The sequence below is a fragment of the Polypterus senegalus genome, chromosome 12 (assembly GCF_016835505.1).
Source record: "Polypterus senegalus isolate Bchr_013 chromosome 12, ASM1683550v1, whole genome shotgun sequence".
Classification (NCBI taxonomy): Eukaryota; Metazoa; Chordata; class Cladistia; order Polypteriformes; family Polypteridae; genus Polypterus; species Polypterus senegalus.
Window position 1 is genome coordinate 126622138 of NC_053165.1, and position 23552 is coordinate 126645689.

General features: G+C 39.3%; 1 protein-coding gene across 1 annotated transcript in view; it reads left to right on the forward strand.

Annotated features, from left to right (window-relative positions):
- Nucleotides 1-23552, forward strand: part of crtc3 (CREB regulated transcription coactivator 3) — a 218072-nt gene that overhangs the window by 145604 nt on the left and 48916 nt on the right. The window contains exon 9 of the mRNA XM_039773390.1: nucleotides 16457-16506. Within this exon, the coding sequence (XP_039629324.1) occupies nucleotides 16457-16506 (50 nt within the window). The remainder of the gene's footprint in view (nucleotides 1-16456; nucleotides 16507-23552) is intronic.

Sequence of the window (23552 nt, forward strand, 5' to 3'; positions counted from 1 at the left end):
GACCGCTTCTGTGGCACAACAGTATCAACTGTTGACTGGTAATCAAAACTTCACGGGTTCGACCCTGGATGAGTCTGTTTTGAGAAGTGAGCTATTCTTATTCTTACTGTTTTAAAATAAAAACATACATTTCATTTCAGTTTGTAACAGCTGGTGTAAATTTATGATACTTGGAAAGGTTTGCTTTGTTTTTTTTTTATTCAGTTTTATTCTCTCAGTCACGTTCACAATCCTACCCCCCAATCTGACACTGCTGTTTTCACATAAAGATGTGCTATAACAGAGGTGAACTCAGATGATGCCGACAGTTCTACGTCGGAGAAAGAATACATGTTGCACTTTTGCCTTCGCTGTACTGTATAAGTACAAGGGAAGCTCTGTAGTCTACTTGTGACTTTACGCTGTAGGAAGTAATTAAATAAATAAAGGTAAATAATATTCAATCTGGCTCTTATATACAAAGTACAGCGACGGGAGCTTCCACCTTCAGCTATAGACTCTTCAGTACGCGAGCGACTCTCCATGCTAGTGTTTAGATCTGGACAGTACATGTGCCCAAAACATTAACATTTATATGTTACATAAAAGCCAGATCGAATGTTATTTACTGTGATTTTTTTTACTAACTTCCTACAGCATAAATCAACAAGTAGACTGCAGAGCTTCCTGTGTTTGATCGACATGGGCATGCTCAAAAAATACACATGTAATGCCACGAAAAGTGCCTGCTGACACTTCAGTATGTGAGCAATTGTATGAGAATGCAGTTAGACTTTTTTTTTGGGCATATGCACCGTCCAGATCTAAACACTAGCATGGAGAGTTGCTCGCGTATTGAAGAGTCTATAGCTGGAGGTGGAAGCTGCCGTCGCGCTTTTCCAGTCACTGTATTTTGTATATAAAAGTCAGATCGAATGTTATTTACCTTAATTTATTTACTTATCTTCCTACAGTGTAAAGTCACAAGTAAACTGCAGAGGTTCCTGTGTTTGATCGACACTGGCACGCTGACACATGTGTACATGTGTAGTGAAGTGACTTCAGCTGCAGGTGGAAGCTCCTGTCTCACCCTACACAGCGGTGTTTGATCTTATTTGGGAAAAGATCCCAGTTGCCCCACGGGAGAAAGACTTTCCGAGACTCTTCAGTACATGAGCGACTCTCCACACTAGTGTTTAGATCTGGACGGTGCATGTGCCCAAAAAAAGTCTGACTGCATTCTTATACCATTTCATTGCTTGCGTACTAAAGTGTCAGCAGGCATTTTTCATGGCATTACATGTGTAATTTGTGAGCTTGCCCATGCCGATCAAGCAGAGGAAGCTCTGCAGTCTACTTGTGACTTTACACTGTAGGAAGATAAGTAAATACATCGAGGTAGATAACGTTCGACCTGGCTTTTATATAAATAGCATATAAATGCTTCTTATGTAAAGACTATCACAAAATATAATCACAAACAGGAGTTTGCACGATACATTGGCGAGCTCTGTAAGCCGTGCTGGTTCTTTGAAGGACAGGTGTGGGGCAGACTGACTGGCATGATGACTCCGGACTCCGTCCTGTATCCAAACGGTGCCGTCTTTCGCCTGTACGCCTGGTGCAGCTGCGTTGTTCTTATATGTGAGAGGACGTTTCTTGCGGGGAGGGCTTGTGCAAGTATCATAAATTTACACCAGATAAAATGTATGTTGTTATTTTAAAATAGTAAGAATAAGATTAGCTTACTTCTCAAAACGGATTCGTCCAGGGTTGAACCTGTGAAGTTTTGATTACCAGTCAACAGTTGATACCATTGCACCACCGAAACGGTTGTATCAAAGGGGTGTCAATGTCGCACCCTAATGCGGGTTCTTTTTCTGCAGTTATATCTATACAAATAAAAGGCAAAGCCCTCACTCATTCACTCACTCACTCACTCATCACTAATTCTCCAACTTCCCGTGTAGGTGGAAGGCTGAAATTTGGCAGGCTCATTCCTTACAGCTTACTTACAAAAGTTAGGCAGGTTTCATTTCGAAATACTATGCGTAACGGTCATAACTGGAACCTACTGTCGTCTATATACTGTATACGGCCATAGCCTGCAGCTCAGTCGCCGTGTGAGAAGGAGTTGCGTCTTGCATCATCACGCCTCCCATGTAATTGAGTGCCTGCCCATATAAGGTAAATATTCGCGGGTGAAGGACTGTGCTTAGCATATTCATAAGTGCAGCTACTGCATAAACCCTCCCTCAGCGAAAGTGCAAGAGAAACTTTTAAGTGCCGGGTCTGAGCTAAAATTAAATAAAGCCATGGACATCGCAAGAACGCACAAGATATTCGCAAGATACAAGTTTAATGAGAAGACGCAGGGTATAAAGCCTTGATGCTAAAGACCTGGCGAAGTCATGGAGAACATGGAAAGACGAGTTCACATTATACACAAGACTTGCAATGCCGGAGGCAGAGGAAAACACTAAGGTCAGAGTATTCCGTTATCTTATTGGAGAGAGCGGCAGAGAATTGTGTCTGGCGCTGACCGGTGATGTAAGACCTGATGAATTAACCATGAGCTTGAGTGGTGGGCCGTCAGGGCCTGCAAGGCCTTCTCTGCTGGCGTAAAAAAATATCTGAATCACAAACTGATGTTAATTATATTTTCTCCATGAATACTTATCAAATAATTCCAAATAGCCTGTCCGCTTTCTTTCATAGCTTTTCCGATGGTTGTGCTGCTTCCAGACATGTATTTTCGTATTAAACCATTTAATCAATCACATTTCAGCCATCATTTGTTGCCAGGCAGAGAGGCCTTCACAATCCATTCTGCAGGCCCTCTAACACAGAATAAATGTCGATTAAACTGTTACTTCAACCAATCAGATTTTGAGTTGGTGTCAGTAGGGTCCTCTAGCAGGCGTACGGCAACGTCACCGTATTCAGACCCATTGATTCGATAGACGCCGATATGAGGAACTTTATGAGGCCACTAAATGCACCGCAGGCGCTCCGAGTGCAAGATCCTCGCGCACACTACTGCCAACTCCATGGCAGGATTCTGGACAATATTATTTGCCAGACACAGACCAGATTTCAAGACTACGAAAAACTGATGTTTGTCACGCTCCTCGACCCCCTGAAGTTTCGCGAAATACAAGAAAAATTTCCCGCATGCAGCCTTCTCCAGTTTAACACAAGAGCCACGGAGCAGTTTTTGATCTGTCTCGGCTAAAAACAGAACTGACTGTAATGTATGCCATGGGTGATTTTGCAGGAAAATCTCCCACTGATCTCTTTGAATTCCTTCATCAGAAAAATCTGAATGAGAGCATGGGGTATGCGTTGAACATTTCTGTCATCCTACACTTACATAGATCTTTGTAGACACGGAACACACGTGAAATACATGTGTTCCAAATAACGATATTTTTTATAGCCTATACAGCTCTACCTGACTCCCTGATAAACAAGGGACAAACAGTTGGGACAGGTTTTTGCAGTTTCTCTGGTGGTGGGGGGAGGGGGGGATGGTATAACAGGCTGCTTGCTCCTTGGGATTATCGACACATTTACAGCACAAAAGATGCTGAATGGAGAAGTGCAAGCGGATTTAAGGTGGGCCGGAATTACGAGTTTTCTCGTAGGTTTTGGTAATTCTAGTGTTAAAGGACTGCTTCTAGCCATTGTTGTTTTAACCTTATTTTTAAATGGAATATTTATTGGATTATTTTAACCTCCACTTTGTATCACCCTGTTTTTAACACTACAATTACCAAAGCCTACGAAAAAACTCGTAATCCCAGCCCATCTTAAATCCCATTGCACCCCGTCAGTGTCTTTTGTGTTGTAAATGTGGCGATAAGCACAAGCAGCCTGCTATCCCATCCCCCCACCAACGCAGAAATGGCAGAAAATTTTCTCAGCTCAAGTCTGTTTACCTGTGTGTGAGTTGCCTAGAGTTGTCTACGGTAAATAATATATCGTTATTTTAATACACGCATTTCATGCGTGTTCCGTGTCTACAACATTCTATATAAACACATCGTTAAAAACAGAAACATTTTTCATGTTTTAGTAATAATTGACAAAATGTACACATGAAGTGTATAATGTGTGAAGCCTGAAGTCCAAATAACAAATAAACACGTTCACAAAAGGTACAAGTATAACAAAACAAGTGCACTTTTATTCAAGAATATAACGGCAGAAAAAAAACTTGCATTAGGGTGCGACATTGACAAGCCCTTAATATGACCGCTTTGGTGATGCAGCAGTAAGAACTACTGACTGGTAATCAGAAGGTCACCGGTTCGACCCCGGACGCCTCAGTTTTGATAAGTGAGCTGCTCTTATTCTTACTATTATAGAAATAAAACATACATTTAATTTGAGTCTGTAACAGTCTGTCTAAATTTATGGTACTTGTAAAGGTTAGCTTTTTTTTAAATTCAGTTTTATCTGACACTGCTGTTTTCACATAAAGATGTGCTATAACAGAACAGCTGCGTAAAGGCGAAAGAATGCACATCCCACTTTTGCTGCACAAAAGTGTGATGGCAGGTCCCTCCTACGGCTAATAGACTGTTCAGTACTTCAGTAGTGACTCTCCATGCTATTGTTTAGATCCGGACACAGTGTATGTGCCCTAAAAAGAAGTCTTACTGCATTCTTGTACCATTGCTTGCATACTGAAGTATCAGCACAAACTTTTCATGACATTACACATATACTTTGTGAGCATGCCCATGTTAATCAGTCTACTTGTGATTTTACGCTGTAGGAAGATAAGTAAATAAATCAAGGTAAATAACATTTGATGTGGCTTTTATATACAAAATACAGCAGTGGTAAAAGTACAACATGCATTCTTTCACCTTTAAGCCTGGTGCAGCTGCGTTGTTCTTCATCTCATCATCATCTGAGTTCACCTCTGTTATTGCATGTCATTATGTGAAAACGGCAATGTCAGATCGGGTGGAGCGTGAACATGACTGGGAGAATAAAACTGAATTAAAAAAAAAAAAACTAACCTTTACAAGTACCATAAATTTGAATAGTGTACAAGCTTAGGCAGATTTGTGGCAGATGAAGCTTAATGTAGTCCATGTAGGCAGTCAAAGTGTGATATTTGAATACACAACTTGAAAGAATGCCTTATGAGAAGAACCTAGGAGTCCTAGAGGACGGATCACTGTCTACATCCACACAGTGTACACAAGTGATCATGAAAGCTAAAAGGGAGGATATGCTTAAATTATATAACACACCAGTGAGGCCTTATCTTGAGTAATGTGTTCAGTTTTGTCACTGTGTTACAAAAAATACATAGTAGCACTAGAGAAATATTACAGAAGAGCAACTAGGCTAATTCTCAGGCTAAGAGATAAGAGGAGAGATTGAAGGAGTTGAACGTTTTCAGGTTAAGCAAGTTAACTGAGGTTAACTGAGGTATCTAAGCAAAGAGATGGAATTCACAACTTTTGAGCCCTTTTCTAGGAGAGAAAAGGCAAAAAATAAGCCTTCGTGATTTTTTTTGTTTTGTTGTTGTGTTTCGTCTATATGTAGATCTCATCTTACTGCTATCTACAAGCCAGTTATTGAAAGCAGCAGATCTCTGTTTTTCAAGCCAGAGGTTTGGTCTGTGTTTGGGGTGGGGTTTGCTGTTTGTTTTACCCTTAACAAGCTTCCAACTGTGTACCGTGTTGTTGTTAAACTCATTTTAAAGTAATAGTCTCACTCCACTGTACAGTGGAACCTCGGTTCACGGCTATAATTTGTTCCAAAACTCTGGTCGTAAACCGAGTTGGTCGTGAACAGAAGCAATTTCCCCCATAGGATTGTATGTAAATACAATTAATCCGTTCCAGACCGTACGAACTGTATGTAAAGATATATGTAAATATATGTAAAGATTAAGCACAAATATAGTTAATTACAACATAGAATGCACAGTGTAATAGTAAACTAATGTAAAAACATTGAATAACACTGACAAAAAACACCCAGGCTCCCTGCTCAGCTACACGAGCAGGCTCGCTCTCTCTCTCTCTCTCTCTCTCTCTCTCTCTCTCTCTGCAGCACGCATCCAGTCCCTCTGTCAGCAGCACATGCTCACTCTCTCTCTCTCAGCAGCTCGCGCGCTCTCTCTCTCTCTCTCAGAACAGAGGGGAACATTTGATCAAATCCGAACTTTAATTTAAAAACCAACCACAAGCAACCAAAAAAGTAACATTGCAGGAGTTCATGCTAATAGCCTTACAGCCCGATCGCTGTAAACACTTTTTATAAAATGAGTTTTAAGCACAGCGGAAAAAAACGAACATTTGAAAAAAGAGAAAAGTAACATTGCAACAACGACGCTACGAACTGAAAAATTAACTTTTGAAAAATCTGTAATACAAAAACTATAAACAACCAAGAAAACTAACCTTGCATGAGTCGAGTTCTGGCATGAAGTGAGGAGGAACTGGGTGGAGAGGAGGTTACAGTTTTGAGGGAGAGTCTGGCTCCGCGATGGAGGGATGTTTTCCTTCAGGTGTTTTCTCTCTTCTGATTTCTTGGGTTTCTGGTGTTTTTAGCTGTTTAGCTGGTGGGAGCGAAAGCCTCATGCAGCCATTCCAAAAACAAAGTCCTTGTAACCCAAACTTTCGTGTTTGCCCTCCACATTACTGGCAGTCTGGCTTTGTTTACATTGTGCTGCTTGAAAGCACGATGGTTCTCACATTGGTAAATGAGTAAACTGGTAAATAGTTTTTCCACCTCTTCCAGCACTTGAAGCCTCTGCCTTGTTAACGCTGTAACTCCTTTTGCAACATCAGCTGCTTTAATAGATTCTTTCTGCTTTAGAGTAGTCGAAATCGTAGATTTTGACTTCTTGTACTCGGCGGCAAGATTAGTAACACGAACGCCACGCTCAAACTTTTCAATAATTTCTTTCTTTACTTCGATTTCAATTTTCTTCAAAACTTTCTTCTCACCACTCTTCACTTGGTTAACTGCAAAAGCACACGAAATACTGTAGAGCACAAAGAGATCACAGGTAAAGCACGCACGTCTGACTGAGAACAATGAACAGGGAGCGGCTCAACATGTGCTTAAATACAGTAATCGGTGCATATGAACCAGCAGGCAAGGCAGGCACGCACGTGCAGGCTCGCTCTCTCTCTGCAGCACGCACCCTCCCCCCTCTCTCAGCAGCACGCACCCTCTCCCTCTCTCTCAGCAGCAGACAGGCATGAATGCATCCACGCAGGCATGCTCGTCTGACCAAGAACGATGCATCACGTGCAGAAATCATCGGCGCACACAAACCGAAAGGGAAACTGGCTTGTTCATGTACCGAGTGTGTGGTCGTGAACCAAGGCAAAAGTTTGGCAAACTTTTTTGGTCATGAACCGAGTTGTACGTGTACCGAGACGTTCGTGAACCGAGGTTCCACTGTACATTTGAGCGATGGTGTTTTCACGTATATTGTCTCTTTCTTTCAGGTGTGTAATACAAACCACAGCATAGAGAGAAATGCAATATTATTTGAAAACGAACAGCATCCGATCAGCTGTAAAAGTATGACATTTCTAAATGTTTGCTTTTTTCAGTCTGATTCTCTCAGTGAGACTGTATATTTGTCTCTTATTCAGTGCACGCAAGAACATGCAGGTAGCCAGATGCTTTGTGCTACAACATGCTGGCGGTGATCAACGCACATTTAAAAAAAAGAGACAAATATATGTGATGTTTTGAAGAAATCATTTTATGACACGATTTACCTTTATTTATTTACTTACTTCCTAAAGCCTAAAGTCACAAGTAGTGTGCAGAGGGCATGCTCAAAAATGTGTGTAATGCCACGAAAAGTGCCTGCTGACACTTTAGTATGCAAGTAATGGTATGTGCATTCTTGCTCCGATGTAGAAGGGAGCTGAGTTTACCTCTGTTATAGCGCGTCTATGTGAAAACAGCAGTGTCAGATGCTGGGGTGGGGTGTGTTTGGGCTCGTGAATGCGGCCGAGATAATAAAACTGACAAAAAAAAAACAAAGCTAACCTTTCCAAGTATCATAAATTACACCGGCTGTTACAAACTGAAATCAAATGTATGTTTTTATTCTAAAATAGTAAGACTAAGAACAGTTTACTTCTCAAAACAGAGTGGTGCAGAATCGAACTCGCAACCTTTTGATTCCCAGTCGGCAGCTGATTCTATTGCGCCACGTAGGCAGTCATAATAAACAGGTGTCAATGTCGCATGTTAAGGTGGCTTTTTGTTTCTGCAGTTATATTTTTGAATAAAAGCGCAATTGTTGTGTTAGATTTATACCTTCTGTGAAAGTATTTCTTTGATACTTCAGGCTTCATACATTATATAGTTTATGCCTACATTTTGTCATCTACTACTAGAATATAAAAAACATTTCTGTTTTAAAAATGTGTTTACACAGATTACTGTAGAAACGGAACAGACATGAAATGCGTGTGTTCCAAATAACGATCTATTATTTCCACTCTAAAACTTCACTTCACTCCCAGATACTCAATCAAGGCATGAGCTGAGAGAAGTTTGTGCACGTTCTAAACTGGTGGGGGGATGGAATAGCTGGCTGCTTCTACCTTCTCTTTATCAGCACATTTAGAGGACAAAGGACGCTGGTGGAGAGGTGTGAAGGGATTTAAGAAGCGATTTAAGGTGGGACGGATTTACGAGTTTTTTTGTAGGCTCTGGTAATTCTAGTGTTAAACAATACTTAACCAATCTACTCCTGTGCCTTTTCAACATATTGGTTGCCCCTCCAGCTCAAATGTAACTCTTTGTAATGGGACAGGTCCCATTTGTTCCAAAAGGAATCATAAAGGAGCCTCATAAATCCATACCCTTCTATTCTTCACCAAGATCAAGCCATATGTTTAGCCTTCTAATCTCCTCAGTCTTAACTTACTGGCATGTGGCATAGAGGCAGATTTTTGGCAAAGACTTCCTTGCCAGTTATGCTGCTCTGCCTGGCACTTAATTCTTTAAAATTAGAATTGCAGAAATGACAGCCTGCCCTTTTGTATATTGTTTATTTAATCTCCATATAGTGTGAAATTAGATAGATAGATACTTTATTAATCCCAAGGGGAAATTCACATCAAATTGTCCCTTACTGTACCAGAAAGCAGGAGTAAGTCATGTTATACAGTATGCTGACAGTCAGGCCTGTGCTTCCACACTTTCTTACATTTGTCTCTGCGGCAGCACAGCATCTTGCACAAACCTCAGCTGCAGCAGCAACTCCTGCTATTTGAAATCAAAGTGGGTAAGTGACATCATGTTCTTAAAACTGAAAAATAAAAAGCAACTTAATAAAAATAAAAGCAACTGTTAAAATGTATAAAAGATGACTTGGTGACTGTAAGGAAAAAGAAAAAAAAAGTGCTTGAAACTGCCTACCTGTTAAACTTGGACACCCTGAATTAATTTGTATCAGCTCATTTTGGATTAGAATATTAAACTTTGTGCTTTGTTCTGTGATAACATTTTACATATGAAAAATCTTATTTCTTATAACTAAGACTTTTAACATGTTTAACTAGTTTGGGACTTTATGTAATGCTTAATTCGGAGGTGTGTTTCTCTAGTGTCCCTTTTATTTAAAGTTGATTGGTGAAAATTAAAATATATTTAAATGTTATGTAAATGAACCTAACTGGTAAAGGAAGCTTTTATTTTTTAGTCTGTCATAATGCTTTGAAGAAGGCGCACACAACAATTTGACATATAACTATTGCACAAGACTCTTCTTTAGGTAGTATTTTCCGTAACAGTGACACTTCATGCTACAGGGACTAAAGATGTACTTAGTATTTTCATTACACTAAGACCACCCTTACAGCTGCATTATCTAAAGATTATAATGATTCAGTATTTTGCTGTCTATATAATATATTGGCAGAGCACCACAGTGATGTACTATCTGTCATGCTTGGATACAGCTGGCAAGTTTAGCTTGAGACTTTATCACAGATTTTAAATCTCCATTTGGTGCTTCTTTGAAAAAATGTATGGTTAAGATGTTTGGACTACAATAAGTTACAGATTCTTCACATATAATAGCTTATAGTAAGCACAGGGATCTTTTATTTTGAATTGGAATCTGCTGTCTTTGACAGCAATCTCGGCCTCATAATATTGTAAAATGTTATTAGAAAAAGATGTTTTGCAGTAATCATACATGTAATCAAATTCCATATTACAATTATTTTTAAATATGTCACATTGTTACAAAAGTATGTAATAAAAGTTGTGATAACAATCTCCTTCATAAAGTGGCTACAGGATTTTAAAAAGCTCCATTTATCAAATCAGCTAACCAAGTCTGCAAATGGATCTGAATGTAATGCCATGTGCGCAGTTTCTTACTTGTTTTAAGTTTCTTTTTCCATACAGGATGGGACTAGTAAAGTTTAGTAAAATAAAAATATATCTTAAGTCAGAGTTTTATTATTGGCAAAATAAAATTGCACTGTGTTGGCACTTGATTTTCTTTGCATTTTTTATTATTGTTACTACTAGGTTGAGTTATGCACTGCATTGTCATCATTTCTGCTTTGTAAAGCACCTATTTTTTGCCTCTTTTGTTAATTTGACCCCAAATGTGATCTCTGATATTAAAACTAACTACGTTGGAATTTTGTCTCTTAATTATCAGTTATTATTATTCCTTTTGTTAATGCTTTCTTTATACTTGTCTTTTTGTTATCTTCTCTATAGATGTGTCTCTGTGTCTATTATATTATTAAGAATAGGGTCATATGTCAACATTTTCTTTAGTACAAATTCCACATGTTTCTTTTATTTGTTTTATTTTCACTATAATATTGCTTTCACTGACACATTTATAAAAACATTCATCCATCTATCTTCTAAACCCTCTTTACCCTAAGAAGGGCTACAGGAGCTCATTCCATGAAGAAGATGGACAAGGTGCTAGTCCATCTCAGGGTGAAAATGCGCACATATACACACACTTAGGTCAATTTAAAATTGCCAGTCCACCTAACCTGCATCTCTTTGAACTGTGGGAGGAGACTGAAGCATGTGGAAGAAGCCAATGTGGACACAAGATGGACATGCAATCTCCTTGCAATAAGCATCAGCCTCCTTGTTTCAAGGCAGCAGTGCTACCTGTTCCCCACAATGTCACATATTGATATGAATATGTTTCCACAAATACAAGATACCAGCTCAAGTTAAATTTCACTACCAAGTAACATTTTTTTATATACAGTATGTTTATTTGGAGGCCTGAATGATTATTATTTTTTTGCTTAAATATTTGCAGTTTCATTTAGTCTTTGACATGTAAACAATGTATCAATTGTACAAATAAATTAGATTTATTCTTTTCCAACCAAAAAAGCAGTATTCCTCATTGTTTTGGATATACTGTTAGACAGGCAACCAGATTATCGGGTAAACTGGAATGAACTCAGCAGCTGAAAGGCATACATTTCAGTAATTCTAACAATGTTTAATAAAGAACATTGTAAATGCTTTGTGTTATGCTGTACAAGTCAAGTCAAGTTGGGGAGCATGCACTGGTACAGTGCGTTGCCGCACCCACTACATATCGAAACAGTTTAGGATCCCGGTTGGCAACCCCCCAGGCAGACACACGGTCCAGTCCTACCCTCCGGAAATGACCCTCTATCTGTCGCAGCCAGGTGTTACGTGGGTGACCCCTTGGCCTTGTCCATCCACTTGGGTCCCCAACAATAAGGATCTTATGAGCCAGATCACCCTCTGGGAAACTCGCCTCATGGCCGTAATGCCATAACTGACACTTCCTCACAATGCAGGTAATGTGCCTCTTTCGGGACTCAATGAGCAACCACTCATTCGACACAAAGTCAAACCAACGGTACCCAAGGATTTTCCAGAGAGACACAGTACCAAAGGCGTCCAGTCTTCGTCTTAGGTCACTGGATAGCGTCCATGTCTCACAACCATATAGTAAGACAGGAAGCACCAGGACTCTAAAGACTTGGACCTTCGTCCTTTTGCATAGATATCGGGAGCACTACACACCCCTTACCAGCGACCTCATGAATGCTGTCCCAATCCGTCTACTGACTTCACAGGAAGAGTCACCAGAGACATGAATGTCACTGCCAAGGTAAGTAAACCTCTCAACAAGGTCAACACTCTCTCTGCAAACAAACACACTGCTGATGGCTGTGCCCAAGAGGTCACTAAAGGCCTGGAACTTGGTTTTTATCCAGGACACTCGCAAGCCCAGACACTCGGACTCCTCACTCAGTCTCTCAAGCTCCCCGATCAGAGCCTCCATTGACTCCGCAAAGATCACAGCATCGTCAGCAAAGTCAAGATCCGTGAATCTTTCTTCACCAACAGATGCCCCACAGCCGCTGGACCTCACAACCTTGCCCAACACCCAGTCCATACAAGCATTGAACAGAGCAGGAGCAAGAACACACCCCCTGACGAAACCCAGAATCAACTGGGAAAAACGCAGAGGTCCTGCCTCCACTCTGCACAGAATTCACAGTACCAGTGTACAGGCGAGCCATGATATCCAGCTACCTCGAGGGGATCCCATGAACCCTCAGGATGTCTCACAGGGCATCTCGATCAACTGAGTCGAACGTTTTGTGAAAATTGACAAAGGCTGCAAAGAAACTCTGCCGATATTCGCATTTGTGCTCTATGAGAACCCTCAGTGCCAGGATGTGGTTGATGGTAGACTTCTTAGGCGTAAAACCAGACTGTTCCGGTCTGCTGGTAGGTGAGCAAGTGATCTTGGATCCTATTGAGGATGACCCTAGCAAGGACCTTACCCAGCTCCGAAAGCAGTGTTATCCCCCTGTAGTTGCTGCAATCCAGGCAATCACCTTTCCCTTTCCAGATAGGCAAGACAAGTCCCGTTTTCCAGTCAGTTGGGATGATGCCGGTCTCCCAAATGGAAGCAAAGATTGCTTGCAATGCCAGGAGGACAGCATTACCACTAGCCTGGAGAAGTTCACCACAGATACCACAGATCCCTGCAGCCTTCCCCCCCTCAGCTGATTCACCTCCTGTGCAATCTCAATGAGATTGGGTGGTTCACAGCTAATTGGAGGATCAGCCTCAAGAACCGTGGGCCCAGAGATATCCAACGTCCTAGCCGGAGGATCAGCTTTGAACAACTGCTCAAAATAGCCAGCACAGCGGGTAACAACTGCAGTGTCATCTCTAAGGACCGTTCCATCAGCTGCCCTGACTGCGACTCTCTGAGGAACAGATTAAGATGTGCGTAATGCTTTGATTCCTCTGTAAGCAGGACATGGGTCTGTAGACCACAGATGGTGTGCCACTTGCTCACAGATTCCTCTAACAAACGCCTCTTTATCTGCCCTCAGAGCCCTTGCTCGCATTCTTCTCTGTTCCCAGTACAGACCAGAGTTGCCACTGAGCCGTGCACTGCGACTCCTCTCAATGATATCCAGGGTGCCATGCGAGATGAAACACCTCCTTCTGGGAACACCAGTAACACCAACACAACCCTCAGCAACCGTCAGGGTCTTGTCACGGAAGGTCTCCCACATCACATTAGGATCTGCAGTCATACCCAAATTTGAAATTTCCTCACACAAACTACGTGCAAACTCATTAGAAACAGCCTGGTCTTGGAATCTAGCCAAGTCCAGGCTCATTTTCCTAGCAGGTGGTAACCTACTGGACCTAAGCTGGATCCTAAAAGTAGCAACAACAAGTCTATGGTCAGAATTCACAAACTGGGCACTTCTGTAGACCCTGCAGTTTTGCAAGATTCTCGAGCGTCTGCCCACGAGGATGTGATCGATCTCTTTCACCCCACCACCAGTATTGGAGTACCAAGTCCAACGATGCGGTTCAGGGCGCTGGAACCAGGATCCAGTGATTCGCAGCCCTTGACCTTTTGCAAAGTCAAGGAACATGGAGCCACTTTCACCACGGTCACCAGACCCATGGGGACCGAGACAATCCTCATAGCCAGCCCTGTCAGTGCTAGTGGCTGCATTGAAGTCGTCCATGACCAGAGGAGTGTCACTCTGTGGGCACCCATCAACCACTGAGCGAGGCTGCAAGTAAAATGTCTCCCTTGCCGAGACATCTCTCACCGTGGTCGGAGCATACACTTGGACAACAGACAAGGCATCCAGGGAGTGCCGTAATCTGAGTCCCATAGTACGCTTGTTGAAAGGAGTGACATCGGACACCATTGGAAGAAGCCAATCTGCTACAGCAACAGCTACTCCCTGAGTATGACAGCCATCAGACCGACCAGACCAATAAAAGGTGTATCCACCTACAGAGATCTGGCCAGTCCCCGGTCTGCGCACCTAAAGAGAGTGCCGCCACTGAAATGCAGAGTTTACGCAGCTCCTCCGACAGCAGAGGAAGATGATCATCTTGCCAGAGAGACCAGACGTTCCATGCGCCCACCCGTATTGGCCGCCTCAAATTGGGACCCAAGTGCTGCCGTGCAACAGGTGACATCTCGGCACCACACCAGTTCCAATCCCCAACAGACCTGACCCTATTGGCTCTCCAATGGTTTCGACTCTTCCGGGGATGGGGCTCCCGAGAGCTTTACCCCATCCCTTTCATGATGCGAGAGCAGAGCTACTCCCGCGGAGAGCAAAAAGGAGTCCTTTCTGCAATCTCGGAGCTTTGTGAAATTTTTTTTTTACAGTGGCCAGAGTGCTAATCCTGCCACCAACCCCCATGATTTCCCTGCAAGTTGGAGGACCACTTGCAGGGCCGGATGCAGTTTAACGTCATACCCAGGACCCCGGACAGTTATGCTCTACAGTGGGCGTAAAATAAAAATTAAACAAAATATTTAACAAAATTCTTGAAACAGCTTAAAAAATTCAGTGTTCGGGTTTTGGGCAAAGTCTAACCTCCACTGCATCATACGCATGTTAGGGACCATCTCCAGTCCCTAAATTGCATCAGCCTATCACCGGTCACACACACACAGACTCATTTTTTTCTGGGCAGTCACCAGACAGCCTTACAGTATATGCACCTCTCAGTATTCAGCATTATTCTTAGTAGGAATAATTAACTCCCTCGCCAAATATTAAGTATTAATTCTGAGGATAGACTTACAGAGATTGCAGTATTTTGGGTTTTATATTTTTAATATGAAATTAAACATTTTTCTCTTCGTAGTGTGAAGTCTGCTACCATTGTTACTGGAATGTCAAAATAATGCCTAGGCAATATTGACATTGTTTTTTTAAACTGTTTAGCTCAAGAATAGAGAGTAGATGCTATAAAAAAAAGCCATACTGTTCATGTGGCATACTGAGTATGCGACTTACTATTTAACAGCAAGAAAAAGTGTCACTAAAGTGCCTTGCCTAAAAATATTATGACTGTTTAAAAAATTTAAACAGAGAGGTTGGTGAGCAAAGCTAAAAACTTTCAGCTATAACAATTCACATTCTATTGCTGGCTTTCAAAAATTTATTGAAAGGAATTGAACTTTCATATCTCTGCCTATTTTGGCATAAAGTCTAAATCAAATCAGTTCACTTTGACATTTACTGGACATGGTCCAGTGAACAATCAGCCATGAGTCATTAATGTGTAGGCACTGATTAGATTTCTTAGTTATGAAGATAAACATATTTGTTACATTTGTTTATTAGTAATGCCATACTATCTAATTTATTGGGGCCCTAATGTTATTAGACTTCCGGATTTTGACAATTTGACAGTGTTTAGCAATTCTCCTATTTATTTTCCCCTAAATGCGCTGTTCATCTCCCAGTATGTGTTACTCTTTAGTCTTCAGACTTGCTGTTTTTCCTTTAGCCACAATGATATTATGGACAGTATGGAATTCATTATTATTTTATTTATTAAACTTGTGCCAGTGTGTGTGTGTTGTTTTTTTTGTTTGTAGATTTCATCGGTTCCACCTTTTTTTGTTTCTGGGTGTTACTATATTGCATGACTACTATATAGGTATATGATACATGGCAGACTTAATATTTAAGGATATTAATGAAGAATGCTTGAAGTAAGCAGAGATCTGAGTTTTAAAATACTCATTGTAATGGCCTGCGAAAGACTCACCCTTTAGAATACTGTAAATATTTAATAGAAAATAACACTTTTTAAAATTTTACTTTGTTTTTGACTACTGTGTTTGTTTTGCAGTTTGGTTTTGGCAGTTACCTAGTGACACTCAGTGTAGCAGAAACATGTCTTTGAATCTGAAAAATTTCTTGCTCAGTTTCCTAAAGTAGATCAGTAGCACATATAACATATAACTCAAAAAATAACATCTTGTCCTACTGGATTTTCTGTTCTGTCCAATTCAAACATAACAAGTTCATTAAATGATGCAAAAATGTAACTGCAGAAGAGGTACTAAATAGAACCACAATGATGTTATTGAAGTGTTGCTAATTTTGTTTTATCTTTACATTAATCTTTATAGGTCCAGTCTCTTTCTTCCCGTCCAAAATCCTGTGACGTGCCTAAAAATAAGTGAGTTTTATTTTTTACTTCACACTCAAATGCCCATATTAGAATGAATTTAATATTAAATACCTGCCAATTACTTTCTTCCATTCTGCTAAGCCAAACTGCACTTTATAAGAATGTTTGTTTATAAATATTTTTTCTACTATTGCTGTACAAAGCAATATTATTTATGTCTATATTTGCTGCCTTCCTGATAATCCTTTGTGCACTATAGTCTTATTAACTGTAAAGAGGCTTTTATTCAGAGGAAGTAAGGATTTATGCCAAAACAGAAATAAAGGGAAGAACATGTGGAACACTGAAAATTAACACACAACAAATTTAATTTTAGTGTTAAATACTTTGTATTTTTACCATCCTAGGTTTATACCTCATCATCCATATCCCAAACACCTATAAACCCCCCTACCATCACAAGTTTTCAAGAGTACAGGATCCTTTCATGGTGATCAGATTGTTGTTACAGTATATAGACTGTCAGCTTCGCTTCTGTCATGTCAGTTTTGAGTCCTCAGTTAACTTATGCCAGAATAATTATTTAAAAAAACATACACAGGACGATGGTTTAACATTTTTAAAGACGATAACCAGACCAGGTTTGGAAGAAGCAACAATAACCATTGTGCAACCATGTATTAAGGTAGGCATGGACTTCTGATTGAATATAGTTATTTTAAAAATATGATTACTGTACTGTAGCACAAAATACAGTTTGGTGAGCCTTCATATCAAAGCATACTTGAAATTAGATTTATTGCACCTCTGGCTACTTTTATGTACCAGAATATCTGTCTGTTAAGATATTAAAAAGCCTTGCATGAGAAGCAGTGATAGATATACTTAGGTAACCAATATGATATTAGTTGTAGTTTGATGTACATCTGTTTTCACTAGAGAGATTTATTTCTGGACTGAACTAGTCTGAAACTGGGTTTAAGAGAATATTAATATATACATATGAAGCATCTAAGCTAACAGTCTGTAATGATAATTTCTATGACAGTATGGCCTGACTGTTGTTATAAATGCATTATGGGAACCTGATTATGATTTAGCAGATGAGTAAGGTTAGCAATACTTAAGTAAAACCACCAACTATTCTGTGCTGTTCATCATCTATCATGTGACAAACACTAAACTAATGTTATATAGAAACACACAGATGAAAGGTGCCAGGGACAAATTAAAGGCAAGAGAAGGAAACAGAATACCCCCAACAAACTGTCCTGACTATCCTAATTATGATGAATGTATTGTAAAAGAAAAGTTTACTAAGTTGTATTTTTAAATATTTGAATTTAGATTAGACAAGCAACACCCATAAAGAGTAAAGGAATTAAAAGGCTTGAATAAGCAGTTAGGGCATGGAAACATAGAATCATTCTTTCAAAATAATAGGAAAAATGTTGTTAAGGCCACGTGAGACATAAACACAAACAAAAATACAGTATTGTGTAATAGTGATCTACAAATACTTAATTACAGTGCTTGAGAATGGTTTGAAAATATTTGTTCTTTATAGGTTGCTTCTGTTCACGACCACACACTCGGGTGATAAACAAGCCAGTTTCCCTTCCGGTTTGTACGCGTCGATGATTTCCGCACGTGTTTGGTCTCTCCCTGTGCATTCGCTATGAACTCTTTGTGCTCTATTTTGTTTCCCTTCCGGTTTGTACACGCCAGTGATTTACGCATGTGTTCAGTCTCTCCCTGTACAGTACATTGTTCTCGGTCAGACATGCATTGCGCAGAGGTACTTTACCTCAAAACTGTAATCTCCTTTCCACCCATCGTCCTGCAACTTCCTTCATGCCAGAACTCGACTCATGCAAGGTTAGTTTTCTTGGTTGTTTATGGTTATTTTTTGTATAAATTAAGGATTTTTCAAATGTTTATTTTTTTTCCCCTGTGCTTAAAACTCATTAAAAAAAGTGTTTACAGTGAGCGATTTCTAAGGCTGTAGCGTGAACTCTTGCAATATTAGTTTTTTCCTGTTCAAAGTTTTTCACAGTGGTTCGTAAGGCTGTAGCATGAACTCTTGCCCTGTTAGTTTTCTCTGTTCAAGGTTTTCTCAGTGTTATTCAATGTTTTTACATTTAGTTTACTATTACACTGTGCATTCTATGGTATAATTAACTATTTTTGTGCTTGAAAATCTTTAAAAAATATATTTACATACAGTTTGTACGGTCTGGACCGGATTAATTGTATTTACATACAATCCTATGCGTGAAATTACTTCGGGTCACAACTAAATCTGGTTGCGACCAAAGTTTTGGAACGAATTACAGTCGTGACCCAAGGTTCCACTGTACAGTTTGTAACGAATCATAACTTATCAGAGGTTTCTAAATCCTAACCTAAGGGCATATTCCTTTTTGATCTCTACTACTCAAGACTTGATCATTTTCTCAAATACAATTTTTTGCCCAATATCAAATCTTGTAAGTGTGACGCTCTAGTTATCTCTAACCATGCCCCTCTAATCATGGGGCTTAAATTATTGCAAATGAAGCACTTTTAAGGAAAAGACACGCTTTGTAATCACAATTTAACATCTTGACTACTGTCGAAACAGAACAGTGTATATTTAAATCACAACATCATTATAATGAACACGAAGAGAAGGCCAATAAGATCTTAGCCCAGCAAATCCACAAGCATGAAGTCCATAATGCAATAACAGCAATTAACAACAGAGAAGGAGAAAAAAATATTGACCATAAAAATATAACATACATATTCAGAGAGTACTTATAAGTCCTTATATTCTACTCGGTTTAAAGAAGATAAGACACAATTTAATGAGTTTCTTTATTCGTTACAGGTACCATAGCTGGATACTCTTAGTGCTGTTGAACTGGATAAACTCTGACACTTTGAGAATTGCTAGATGCTATAAATTCACCATGATGGATATCTAAGGGGAATATTATTAAATAAGTTCTAATAAGTTAGCTCCACTATTAGCAACAGTTATAGAAGCTAAAGACAACAGATTTTTATCTCAAACCTTTCAACAAGCATTTATTACCATCTATCGTAACAAAAATAAGGACTTATAATAATGTGCACCATATAGACCAGTCTCACTTCTGAATAATGACGCTAAGATACTCTCCAAAGTTCAAGCCAGAAGGGCTGGGAAAGTGCTTCCTTCTGTAATATCACAAGACCAAACTGGATTTATTTAAAGACAGATACTTCTAACCTTCAACGTTTGTTTAATGTAATATATTCCCCCATTAAGTCTAACACCCCAGAGATCTTATTATATTTAGATGCAAAAAAAACATTTGATATGATAGAACAGAACTATCTCTTCACCACATTGCACAAATTTGGGTTTGGCCCAAACATATGTACATGGATCAAACTACTTTATACTAGTCAAAAAGGTCAGTTTGATTTAACATTATTTCAGACTACTTCAAACTAGAACATGGTACTCAACAAGGATTCCCATTATCATCTTTGCTCTTTGCAATCACCATTGAACCAATAGCTGTCTACTTTTGAAATGCATCAGAGATAAAAGGAATTCTCAGAGAAGGACTTGAACAGAAAATATAATTATATGCAAACAACATGGTACTGTATATATCTGACCCACAAAAATCTGTGCCAGCAGTCCTAAAAGCAGATTTTCAAAAGACCTCTGGACTCAGAATCAATTTGATTAAAAGTGTTTTCTTTCCAGTGAATTCTCTGGCTTCCCATTTATTTTATCAGATCAGTTTAAATATCTAGGAGTAGATATCATAAGCAAATATAAAGCTAAAAATTTCTGTATGGGGAAAAAAATAAACAACATGAATAGATGGTCTACCCTACATCTTACTTTAGCAGGGAGAATCAGCATTTTTAAGTTGACTATCCATCCCAAGTTTTTCTTCCTATTTCAAAGCATCCCCATATACATTAGCAAGTCATTTTTAAGACATTAGACTCAAACATAATTTCATTTATTTGGAATTCGAAACATCCACATATCCAAAGGGCGACTCTGCAACGACCCAAAGCAGAAGGGGGCATGACACTACCTAACTTTCAAATCTATTACTGGACGGCACATATACAAGCTATAAAGACCTGAACATCAACACAAATCGATGAATTTACACAAGCCTGGTCTGCAATAGAAATAAAATTTTGCCGTACTTCCTTATATCCCCTACTTTGTTCCCAAGTTAATACAAATTACCATCAATCCACTAATAATCCAATTGCCCTTCATTCTCTCTGAATATGGAACCAATGTAGGAAGCACTTTAAGACAGAGACGCTTTTGCTCTACATGACAACCACCTTTTTCCACCATCTCAAACTCATACACTATTTAATGTCTGGAAAATATTCGGGATTAAAGAGACTTTTACATAGATAATGTCTTCACATCATACAAACAATTATGCTTCAGATTTGACCTCTCCTCAATACATTTCTTCCACTACTTTGAAGCTAGAAACTTTGCTAAACAGAATCTGCCCAATTTTCCTCACTTTCCTACCTCGTTCTACTCCAAAAAAAATATTGATCAGAATTGAACACTCAGATAGCACCTCTGCAATTTATTAAAAAAATTTAAAGGCCCATCCTTTCAAAGTCACCAAAGTACATCACAAAAAGGATCTGTCACTTAATATTTCAGAAAAGGAGTGAAAGGCAGCCATGCACAGAATATGTGCAAAGCATACAATTACTCAACTTAAAATATTTTATCAGTCACATTTATTTCATTTAAAATTGTCCAAAATGTATCCAGGGCAAGATTCAAACTATAAATGTTGCAGTCTTGCTCCAGCCTCACTGGGCCACATATTCTGGGTGTGCACCAAATTAACAACATTTTGGACAACAATCTTTGCATGCCTATCAGACAGCCACTGTGTCACAATCATTCTGAACCCATTAGCAGCTGTGCACTCCCAAATGGGCTTAAAGTGGAGAAGGGCAAACAAACTGTAATTGCCTTTACTATACTACTAGCACATAGACTTATCTTGCTGAACTGGAAGAATCCCATCCCCCAGTTTTAAGTCAGTGGGTAACTGATGTCTGTACTACTTGAAATAGAAAAAAATATAATTCTCACTCAGAGGATCAGTTCAAAACTTTTTAAAGAAAAAACATTTCAGGATTTAATCAATAACATTTTAGAATAAACATCCACTTTGGAGAAAAAGGGTATTCTTCCTTACTTTTCTTTATATATATATGCAGTGATACCTTGAGATACGAGTTTAATTCGTTCCGTGACCGAGCTCTTAAGTCAAAATGCTCATATTATCTCAAACCAATTTTCCCCATTGAATGAATTAAAATGCCATTAATCTGTTCCGGACCCCCAAATAACACTGCTTTTAAATAAGAAAAATGTACTTATAAATATCGAATATTGTTTAAAACACAATACAATAGAATGTACTGCAATAAACTGGTTTTATTAAGTACAATATAATGTACAGCATTTACCTTGGAGATAAAATGAAGAAGATGAAGGTGGTGGAGAAAGGCTGAACTGAATAACTGAATGTTATTCACTGATTTTTGCCCTTTTCGTCTCACCTTCCTCACTTTCATCTGCAGGGGTTTTTGATAAAAACCTGTCCAATTCGGTCTGTTTAATCCTCTCTTTCAGAATGTTTCTAAAATGCATTAGGAAAGTGTCATTAAATATAGTTGCTGCGCGATCATTTGTAACTTTTTCAGGATGTTTCTTTTCAATAAAGTCAAGCGTTATGCAAGTGTCATTAAATAGCGCGGCTGCACTATCTGTTGCAATTTTTTTCAGGGTTATCTTTTAAATAAACTCAAGCTTTAGGCAAGTGTCATTAAATAGAGCTGCTGCGCGATCAGTTGTAACTTTTTCAGGATGTTTCTTTTCAATAAAGTCAAGCGTTAGGCAAGTGTCATTAAATACCTCTGCTGCACTATCAGTTGTAATTTTTTTCAGGGTTTCTTTTCAATAAAGTCAAGCGTTAGGCAAGTGTCATTAAAACAGAGCCGCTGCGCGATCAGTTGTAACTTTTTCAGGATGTTTCTTTTCAATAAAGTCAAGCGTTAGTGCAGCAGCACTATTGATGACACTTGCCTATCAGTTGCAACTTTTTCAGGGTGTTTCTTTTCTTTAAAGTTCGAAACTTTTTCCCAAATTGCAAACACTTCCTTTATCTCACTTTATGAGGTAACCTCCTCCGCAATACCGATCTCCTGCAGAACCTCCATATGTTGCCGCGTCTGTAGTTCCGTCAACTCCTCCATCGTTGGTTTCTCTGAATGTGCGGCGACAAGCTATTTGATGGCTTGTATTACGAATTTTGGCTCGTAAGTCAAGGCAAAAAAATCGACCTAGTGACAGCTCGTATCTCAAAAAACTTGTATGTTGGGGCACTCGTATCTCAGGTACTACTGTATGTATATATATATATATATATATATATATAGAGAGAGAGAGAGAGAGAGAGAGAGAGAGAGAGAGAGAGAGAGAGAGAGAGAGAGAGAGAGAGAGAGAGAGAGAGAGAGAGAGAGAGAGAGAGAGAGAGAGAGAGAGGCTCTGCATGCTGGCTCCTTATTTAGGCATCACATATTCCCCAGCGTAATGACGAGATACATTTTAAAGGTCTCGCTATCTTCTGTGCCATGTTAATCCTCCCCGCCCCTCCCATACAACAGTATCACAATGTACGGTGGTGTATTTGAGCCACGGAGAAAAAAAAAGTTAGTTTGTGATTAATGTGGAAATTTCATCTTAAATCTCAAAATGTCCACTTTAATTTTGTAGTTTATTTTATCATTGAAGTAGACCATCGTAAATATCTTAAAACAGACCCAGTTGTTAATCATTACATGTTTCTGGGGCTTCCTTCTGCATTGACAGCAGCAGCAAGCAATAATTGCCACACAGAACACATTAAATTTGATATTCCAACTCTGTGCACATTTACAATCCTTAGATTTTTTACTTGATATCACGTTCATGATGAAATGCATTAAACTATTGTAATAAAGAGTCCACACAAACATAAAGATTTGGGGTTTGACGGCCC